At 50.6% G+C, this 9,721-nt stretch overlaps 1 protein-coding gene across 2 annotated transcripts; it reads left to right on the top strand.

Annotated features, from left to right (window-relative positions):
* The first annotated feature begins 265 nt into the window (after positions 1-265).
* PPP1R1A (protein phosphatase 1 regulatory inhibitor subunit 1A) lies at positions 266-9,544 on the top strand. Of its 2 annotated transcripts, XM_090273321.1 has the most exons (7): positions 270-532; positions 4,131-4,191; positions 5,182-5,219; positions 5,546-5,609; positions 7,735-7,890; positions 8,777-8,883; positions 9,401-9,544. In XM_090273321.1, the coding sequence occupies exons 1-7, from the start codon at positions 449-451 to the stop codon at positions 9,404-9,406; spliced, it is 516 nt and encodes a 171-aa protein (XP_090129447.1). In that variant the 5' UTR covers positions 270-448; the 3' UTR covers positions 9,407-9,544. The 2 variants fall into 2 exon arrangements, with proteins under 2 accessions (XP_090129448.1, XP_090129447.1); XM_090273322.1 differs by lacking the exon at positions 7,735-7,890 and having other exon boundaries at positions 266-532.
* Positions 9,545-9,721: the final 177 nt, after the last annotated feature.

The following is a 9,721-nucleotide window of genomic DNA, read 5'->3' as shown; positions in this document are numbered from 1 at the left end:
CAGTGCCCCTCCACCTTCCCAGCCCTTAAAACCTGCCCCAGCTTGGAGAAGTTCCCGGTGGCCGCTCCCCCAAACCCCTCCCTGCCCAGAACTCCGAGGACACCTGCGTGCCCGCCAGAGCTGTCCACCACGCCTGGCCCCGGCCACACCCCGCTCACCAGGCCTCGGGGTGGGGACACCTGCAGCCGGCGGCGCAGGCACGACAGGGTTAAGGCTTGGGGCTGCGGGAGGGAGGGGGGCCTGAGGGGCGGGTGCGGAGCCAATAGACGGCCGCGGAGTCCCCGGGGCCTCGAGCTAGGAGCGTGGAGCCGGGAGCCTGGAGCTGAGCACGCCAGGCAGGGGCCGGGGACGAAGCGGAGGGGAGCTAAGAGGTAGCGCGGCCGCTCCAGCCCCGAGTCCGGCCGCCTTCCCGCTCGCCGCTGCACGGGCCAGCGGCCGCCGCCCAGCTATGGAGCCGGACAACAGCCCCCGGAAGATCCAGTTCACGGTCCCGCTGCTGGAGCCGCACCTTGACCCGGAGGCGGCGGAGCAGGTGCGGAGGAGGGCGGGGCGGCGGGTGACTTGCCCAGCCAAGGACGAGGAATTCCTGGACTGTAGGATCCGAAATCCCTGCTTGGTGCTCCCCTAGCAGCGCGCCACTGAGGGCAGATGCGCTCAGTTTGGGGGTCTCCTATTCCCTCCCCCACCGTCGGAGCCACATGCCCCTTCGAGACGGACAGAAGGACGAGCCCCTTCACTCGAAGCTTGTCCCCGCCAGAGTCGCACCCTGCCTCCCCAGCCCTGGGGTGGGGGCTGCCTAAGGGCACGACCCCTCCCTCCTTCGCCACGCTTGCATCCTCCACCCAGGCAACCCCGCCAGAGTTCCTGCGCTCGGTGGGGGAGCTGAAGGGTACGCGCAGCGGGAGTGGTGCGGGAGGAGGGCAGGAAATGGAGGGAGCCTGGTGCAGTGGCCCTGGAAAGAAGAGGAGCAGCCTCCCAGTCCTCTGCTAACTAGAGGCGACCCTGCCGGATCCCAGACAGTGAGAACAAGCAGGGGCTGGGGAACACTGAGAGGGCCGGGGCTTTGGGGAAGAGAGGTGGTCCAGCCTGCCAGCTGAGGCTTCCTTTCTGCAAGTCTGGACACGTGGGTCCTTTTTCCCAACTACTACCCTTTGGAGCGGGGAGTGGGGGTGGCATGAAGAGGATGGCACTGGGAAGCCACAGGCAGGGGCTTTTGAGGGGCTGGGGTTCAAGCTGAGCCATAGGCAGGGGAGAAGCACTGTGCTGGCCTTGGCCTAAGGGGTGGGAGTCCAGGGCTGGGGCCCAGCCTCCTGGCCTGGACTATTTTTAGCTCAGAGCAGCCTGGCAGAGGCGGCAGCAGTGCGTGAGAGTGTGTGAGCAAGTGTGTGTCTCGGGGAGAGTGATCGTGAGTGGAGAGGGTGACCACCCGCGGCCACTACTACAGCCTGTTTGCCAAGTATTTGCTCCTTTGCTCATTTCTCCATCTCCTTTGTGCTCTCCGTCTGTCAGCCTAGACATCCCTCTTCCTAAAGGCTGTCCGTTCCCACAAGGTCAGTTCTTTACTTCCCCCAACTGGCTGTCAGGGCTCTGCTGGGCCTCCCCACCTGCAAAAACACTGTGACCTCTCAGGATGGGCAGAGAGAATGTTCTTTCTGTTGATCCAGCTGTTTGGTAGACTAAGGTCTAGATGGGAAGAGGAAGGGAAAGTGCACACTCTCTCCCTTAACTTCAGCTTCCCCTGTGGGTAGGGGTTAGGTACCCGCCTCTCCATCTCCTCCCTGGCCTGGGGTAATCGCATCTCCAGACCTCTGAGGGATTGTGGTGAGACTTCAGAGCTCCTGAGGATGCGGAGGGTGGAGAGCCAGGAGCGTGAGGAGCATTCCCTGGGGTCAGGAGAAAGGCTACTATGCTTGCAGGCAGGGAACTGGCGAAGACAACCTCAGACCCAGGAAAAAAGGCCCAAAAGTGTGGACTGTGGGGGTTAGGGGTGAGGTTTCAAGCAGAACTGCCTTCTATTGACACAAACAAGTATCACTACCTGACACCTGCATCAGTTTGGTGTTAGAGGATGCAGGTGTATAGGGCTGTGGGGGAAGCCAGCTGGTTCAGGAGTCTGGGGGGAGCAGGAGAGAGGGATGAGGCAATGCTAAGAAGCCAGAGGGACAAAGAGAGCTGGGACTTGAGCCTGCTTTTCTCTAATCTTCAGAAATCTGTCTACCAAGCCTGAAATCTTACCTGCAGTCTAACTTCAACCCCTCCTGCTGTGTTACCCAAGTGCGCAGGAACTCCTAACCCAGACTGACATGGGAGGGCAAAAACCAGTCAGAAGGTCTGATCTGGAGAGCATGGAGTGTCAGGGGATGGAGGGGCACAACTACCAGGTCCTTGGTGTGATTCATTTGGAAATAAATCAGAGGCAAAGGCACCAGGTGTCCTTGAGAGCTAGGATTTGGGATAAGTGCAAGAAAGAAAAGAGTATCTACTCATTTCCTAGTAGTTCAGGTGCCTGGGAAGTGCTTCAGGAAGTCTGACTTTGTTCCCTCACAATTTTCAAGGACACTGAGTGCTTAGAAATCTTGTCCAAGGTGAGGAAATTGGCTAAGAAAGGGACCTGTGCAAGAACCTATAGCCCTGCTGTCCTTTCAAAGGTCCTTTCTGTCACACCTGGAGTCTCCTAAGGCTCCCAACTCCCACTAATCTGCACCCCACCCTCTCCCTGTCTATCCCACAGCCAGTCCGCTCCCCTAGGGCAGGAAAGAAATAGAGAGGAGGAGTTCCCTTCTAGGAGGAGGATGACCCCCGCCCACATACATGAAGCACACATGCCTGCCTGCTGGCACCCAGCACATTTGCACCAGGAATAGCCAGAGACAGACAGCTAATGTTTGTACAGTGCATGCATGTATGTGTGCACACACACAGGACTGTTAGTGCTAGGGACCTTGAAATGTCACCAAAAACAGATGCCACTGGATTCTCCTGAGGAAGCAATGCCCTACCTCAACATACCCCCGTTCTATGCAACACGTTTCTTCTTTGGGGAGAATCCTCCTCTCAAACCGACACTGCCCTGCTTGCTATGGGTAGTACCCATTTTCTGGGCATAGAGAAGGGCAGGCATCTTACCACCCTCACCCCCAATGGTAATGACACTAAATAATGGGTACACAAAGATAGGAGTTTGATCATTCAGTGCCCTCGCCCTACTCCTCTCAGCCCTGGATCATTTTAGCCCCTTTCCCAGTCCAATTAGCCTTTCCTTCCTTCTGCTGCCCTTGAGGGAGCTGCTGAGACTCCAACCCCACCTTTCCCCTTACTTCCAAGCCTCTAAAGCCTCTGAATAAAGGGAAAAAACTACATGTCCCAAGAGTCCTTGAGCCAACTTCAACAACAATCAACTTTATTGGCAGCACAACAAAAGAACAGCAACAGGAAAAGTGGCCCGGGAGTCCCGCAAGGAGCTCCCATATGTTAATTTCTTAGAAGGGGACCCAGAGCCCAGGATAAGATTTTTTCGGCTTAGCTTTAGGCCCTGACCAGGCTCCAGCTCATTTATATCTATCATGACAAGAATTTGCACAGACCATATTTCCTGACACATCAGGAAGGCAATGGGTCCAGGGATAGGAAAGACATGAGAGAGTGAGGGGGACAGGCCAGGGGAGTGAACGTTCACACCTACCTTTTCTGTGCTGTATTCCCAGGCTGGGTGGGGATGGAGAGGTGCTCTCTGCTGGTGCTTGCCCACAAGGGGTTAATGTCTGTTTGTGGGGTGGGCTTGGAGACTGAGGGAAGAGCCTTGTGCCCTCTCAGGTTATTTCTGACCATTGATTCAGGATGGATGGAAGGACAGCAGGCCAGAGATCGATATGCTAGAGCAGATATAGCTGCTGAGATGGAGACCTGGGGCCAGGACTGGGGGAGATGCAGAGTCAGAAAGGGGATAGGAGATGCAGAAAGTGGAGGAGGTCTTTTGGGTCCCCAGCGGAGAGGGATGGGCCCAAGAAAGTCCACCCAGGGATAGCGGGTTCAGTGTAACATGACATTTTTTGACGTGTAACTGGCTGACCTGGATGATGTTGTTGGGTGGGGCTTTGATGATTCCACATGTACTTGACCTCTTCCTTCAGATTCGGAGGCGTCGCCCCACCCCTGCCACCCTCGTGCTGACCAGTGACCAGTCATCCCCAGGTAACCCTTGGGATGTCTCGCTGAAGGGAGTGGGGCTGCTGAAGGCAGCTGGGTCCAGTGAGAGAAGGTGGGCGTGATAGGAGGGCAGATCTAAGGAGTCGGAGATCTCCTCAACCCTGGAGGCAGAAAAGTGGTGGCTGGATTAGCAGGAGGATTTCCTTTGCTCTGGGAAGAGGGAGCAATGCAAGGAAGGGGAGGGAGACCACCTGGTTCCTAAGCCCCCCAGGAATTGGGGTGGTCAACTGAGTGCTGGTTACTTCGCAACGGCCTTCCAGGTTTCTCCTGCAACTGAGATGCTGCTGCCCCCACCCCCAGAGGCAGTGACAGCTGTGGGGGGAGGGACCGCCTCCATCAGCTATCTTCACAGCCCACAGAGGAGGAGGGGAAGGTTAGAAAAAGCTCAGGGAGCAGCTGGCATTCTGGTCACCAGTGTCCCCATCAAGGTCTGTGGAGAAACAGGGAGGGTCTCAGCAAATGTCATGGGGAGCTTGACAGGAGTGGAAGAGAGGCAGTCACGCTAATAAGCTAGATGGGAGTTCAGGACGCCTGCGTCTCCAGCTTTCTCCCAACTGCTGAAAACGATCGTACCTTCCTGGCCTCTGCACAAGATAAATTTGCTATTCTTTTTCCAATGTTCCCTCCTTGCAGGGTTCAGTTCTGGACCGGGGTTGAGGGGAATGGATGGAAGGAGAAAGAGATATGGATACTTCAGAGGGAAGAAAAGAGCAAAGTGACCACAAATCCTGGAATCTCCAGGTCTGGGGCAAGGATGTAGACACAGATAAACCTGTAGAGTCAAGGACAGAATTAGACGCAGTGGTAAAGCCAGCCAGCAGAACAGGAGGAAGCTGGAGGAGTAGGCCTGGGACAGATGTGAGGGACAGGTCAGGAAGGAGGTGCCTGCAGAGGCTCCTCCCCTTGGAAGTCAGCTCTGTGGGGACCCCCTGGGTTTCTCATCCTCATCACTTTCTCCTTTCCTTGTTCCCTCAGAGATAGATGAAGACCGGATCCCCAACCCTCTGCTCAAGGTGAGCTGGCCCCTCCCATTCAGCCTGGCCCAGGGAATCCACAGACTCATTAGGGGATTATTCCTCAGAACCCTCCATCTGTAGAATCTTTGACTCCCACTCCCCCGCAGCCCCAAATGTGCATAAGTGGACATACATACATATTTCCCCCCACATACCCCACATACAGTCTCCTTGCTCACTATGTAGCAAGGCTGGAGAAGCAGGAATTTTCTTCCCCGACTTTCTGAAGTCCACACCCACCCCCAATTGCAATCCAAAAACATGGACAAAGCAGAGGAGGCAGGTGAGAAGGCTGGCACCCACCTGTGTTCTGTCCTTCACAGTCCACTTTGGCCATGTCTCCACGGCAACGGAAGAAGGTGACGAGGACCACTCCTACAATGAAAGGTTTGGAAGATCCTTCCCATCTCTTTCTTCCCCTCTGTGCCTGAAGTTGAGCATTTGACCTAATGATCCCTTTGGAAGGAATCCTTGGGAAATCATTAAGTCTGTCTTTTTTATAGTGGGGCTACTGCTAGACAAACTGGAGCTGGATTCCAGCTCTGCCTCTTGACTGGGTGGCCTTGGGGAACCTGCTTGACCTACTGAGCCCCAAACACTACCTCAGTGTGGCAGTTAAGTTAAAGAAAATACATGAACTCACCCATTACAGTGCATAGCTCATAGAAAGTACTAAATTTCTTTTTTCAATTACAGTTGACATTCAATATTATTTTATATTGGTTTCAGGTGTACAGCATAGTGATTAAACATTTATATAATTTGCAAAGTGATCCCCCAGATAAGTCCAGTACCCACCTGGCGCCATACATAGTTATCACAATATTTTTGACTATATTTCCTATGCTTTATTTACATCCCTCTGACTATTTTGTAAATACCAACTTGCACTTCTTGGTCCCTTCACCTTTTTCAACCATCCCCTCAAACCCCTTCCCATCTGACAACCATGAGTTTGTTCTCTGTATCTATAAGTTTGTTTCTGTTTTGTTTATTTATTTTGTTCTGTAGGTATAAGTGAAGTCATATGGTATTTGTCGTTCTCTGGCTTATTTCACTTAGCATAATACCTTTTAGGTCCATCCATGTTGTCACAAATGGTAAGATTTCATTCTTTTTTACGGCCACATAATATTCCATTGCCTATTTGTACCACATCTTCTTTATCCAATCACCTATTGCTGGGCACTTAAGTTGTTTCCATGTCTTGGCTATTGTAAATAATGCTGCAATGAACAAAGGGGCACATATATCTTTTCAAATTAGTGTTTTGTATTTCTTCAGGTAAATACACTGAAGTGAAATAGCTGGGTCATAAGCCAGTTTCGTTTTTAATTTTTTGAGGACCCTCCATACTGTTTTCCACGGTGGCTGCACCAATCGATATTCCCACCAACAGTACACAAAAGTTCCCTTTTATCCACAACCTCAACAACATTCACTGTTTGTTGACTTATTGATGATAGCTATGCTGACAGGTGTAAGGTGATATTTCATTGTGGTTTTAATTTACATTTCTCTGACGATTAGTGACATTGAGCATCTTTCCATGTGTCTGTTGGCAATCTGAGTGTCCTCTTTGGAGAAGTGTCTATTCAGGTCCTCTGCCCATTTTTTAATTGGATTGTTCAGGGGTGGTGGTGTTTATTTGTATAAGCTCTTTATAAATTTTGGATATGAACCCTTTATTGGATGTATTATTGATGAATATCTTCCTCCATTCAGTAGATTGTCTTTTCATTTTGTTGATGATTTCCTTTGCTGTGCAAAACCTTTTTAATTTGATGTAGTCATATTTGTTTATTTTTTTTCTTTTGTTTCTCTTGCCCAAGGAGATATATCAGAAAAAATATTACTGAGAGCAATGTCAGAGAGTTTACTCCTTGTGTTGTTTTCTAGTTTTATGATTTTGAGTCTTACATTTAAGTCTGTAATCCATTTTGCTTATTCTTGTATATGGTGTAAGAAGGTGATCTAGTTTCATTTTATTTTGCATGTGTCTGTCCAGTTTTCCCAACACCATTTGTTAAGTAGACTGTCTTTACTCTACTGTATGATCTTGCCTCCTTTGTCATATCTTAATTGATCACACAGACGTGGGTTTATTTCTGGGCTCTCTGTTTTCTTCCATTGGTCTATGTGGTTGCTTTTATGCCAGCAGCAGGTTGTTTTGATTTCAAATATTTCTTGACTAACTTGAGTCTTTTCTCCTCCCCCCAAGGGAGACCAAGTATCCCAGCAAGTTAGAAGGATCTTTTGTTCTTAAAGGCTCTTCCCTAAACCCTTCTTATCTTTGAAGGAAATATGTTTCATTGTCTAGCTTTAGTCCCTCATAATTGCCTAATGAATGCCACTCCATGTTCAGGTCTCAGGGGATGGGAAAGTCAAACCACACTGGCAGTGTGTGATGGCCATTTGATGGGACTTGTTGAAGTTGAGGGTCCACAGAGGTGGCTCTTGGCAATCATATCCACTGTTCCTTCCCTTTCTCTGCCCCACCCCCCCCCCCCAGAGCTCCAGATGATGGTTGAACATCACCTGGGGCAACAGCAGCAGGGAGAGGAGCCTGAGGGAGCCACTGAGAGCACAGGGACCCAGGAGACCTGCCCCCCGGGGATCACAGACACAGAAGCGGAGTCAAGGCTGGGCACCTCTGAGAAAGCACAGAGTATGTTCAAGCTGGGGAGGGACCAGCCCAGGAGGTGGCAGGCCTTACTGTTGTTGGGAGGGGTCTAATGGTAGCCAGAAACTGTCTTCAGAATATGGATATACCTGCATATATTACATATATTTGCATCTCTTCGCCTTTCCTTACTGAATGAGCACAACCCCTCCCAACTGGACTTCAGAGCTCCCTGTCGTGGCTGTATAGGGGGAGCCCATCATAATGGCTAGAATCCCCACTAAGCCCTTTTCTCAGCCCAGAGGCCTTGAGCAACTTACTGAACCTCACCCTATATAATGATCATGATGGTGCCTATTTCACTGGGTTGTTTGTGTAAATTAAATGAGGCTGCTCGGTAGCTGACACATACAAAGCATGCAATAAATAGGAACTGCTGGGGGTGCTGTTGATACAGGTCTGTCATCTCTTATCCCAATTATTCCAGAAGTCAGAATTTGTCCAATTTTATGAAGATGATGCAGTATGTATATTGTATATTACATAATGCCCCCAGCAGAGCACCCTGTAATCAAGCACATTAATATTTCTACAGTGACATGAATTGTCCCACTGAGTGGGATAGACTGTAAATAGCTTCACATCAGTTCAGGTTAGATTTAGCCATATATTGAGATTGTACGCAAATTTTAATACTTTTTTTTTTTAGGGGTTATTTTTTATTTCTGATTGCAGATAAATTTTTTTAAAAAACATAGTGATCCTAGTGTAAGAATTGTGCTCAGAGAAAACCCTGTTATCTTGCCCAACTGCCCTAGCTTGGTCTTGGCTCCTCTCAGGGGTCACTGGAGTATGAGATGGGGTGAGCAGAAGCACTTTCCTCTCAACAAGCCCTCATGATTACCAGCCCCCCCTCATTTTCCCTCCTTAGAGCCTGCAGAACCCACCCCAAAAACTCAGGAGAGGGGCAGTGAGAAACCCAGCACAGAGGAACTCTCAACCCATATACCACCACTGGATTCCCAGGGAGCCAACTCGGTAAGCCATCAGGGCTGGGCTGTGGGTCTAGAGGAGAGCAGGCTGTGTGGATAAAAGTGAGGGCTAATATCCGGAGTCAGGGAAAGAGGAACAAAGTACCAGCTTTAATCACTGAAGAGATATTCTCTATGATAAGAGGATAGGAAAAAAAGAAGCTGCAGCAGGAGGGATGGAGGTTAGGCTCTGTGTTAGGAGTTCTGGCTCCTGGAATACATGATGGAAACAGACCATGTATTTTCTGATAATGGGCATTTGTAAGCCACAAGATCCTCACCTGTCAGGGCTGGGTGAGCAATGGTCCTACCTGGAGTGGAGCCATTAATGAAATAACCTGGTGAGCTTTGATTTTACAGACCTCCCTCCCCAGTGTAGACTGCAGGAGGGGCAGGAACTGGTGTCAGACATCAGAAGTTAGGTGTTGACTAACAGGATGGTTGGGCAGACCAGCAGGGGAGGGGACAACAGGGCCTCTGGCCTCTCACTCACCCTCTCCTTCTGCTCCCTTTCCCCACAACAGGTCTGAGAGTGAAGGGGATATCCTGGATCCAAGACTGCAGTTGGGAGTGTGTGGACACTGAATTTGTATCTTATTTCTCCACTTTGGGGGGGGGGGGGGAATATGTTTTTAAAAAGTGATAAATTTGGTGTTAGGACCTTGGCATTTTTCTTCTTTCCCGATGCAGAGAATCTTTTCCCCTTCCCCTCTTGTCCTGTCCTGTCTACAGCCCCCTATCCTTCTGCCCAGCTGTCTCTGGGAGAAAAGAGGGAAGCTGGGCAGGAGACTTGAGAAGTGGGTTCTTCTCCAACCCTGCCCTTACTTGCTGCAGAAAGAGAGATG

The sequence above is a fragment of the Furipterus horrens genome, unplaced genomic scaffold (genome assembly GCF_987537825.1).
Source record: "Furipterus horrens unplaced genomic scaffold, mFurHor1.1.pri manual_scaffold_4, whole genome shotgun sequence".
NCBI lineage: Eukaryota > Metazoa > Chordata > Mammalia > Chiroptera > Furipteridae > Furipterus > Furipterus horrens.
The sequence above is the reverse complement of the archived record's forward strand: the minus strand, read 5'-3'. Positions and strand labels throughout refer to the sequence as shown.

Bases quoted from the DNA above. Each gene is read 5' to 3' on its own strand.
- PPP1R1A (XM_090273321.1), top strand. From the start codon at position 449: ATGGAGCCGGACAACAGCCCCCGGAAGATCCAGTTCACGGTCCCGCTG. The intron at 5,220-5,545 runs GTGAGCTGGCCC...TGTCCTTCACAG, and splicing joins TCCCCAACCCTCTGCTCAAG to TCCACTTTGGCCATGTCTCC. The intron at 5,610-7,734 runs GTTTGGAAGATC...CCCCCCCCCCAG, and splicing joins GACCACTCCTACAATGAAAG to AGCTCCAGATGATGGTTGAA.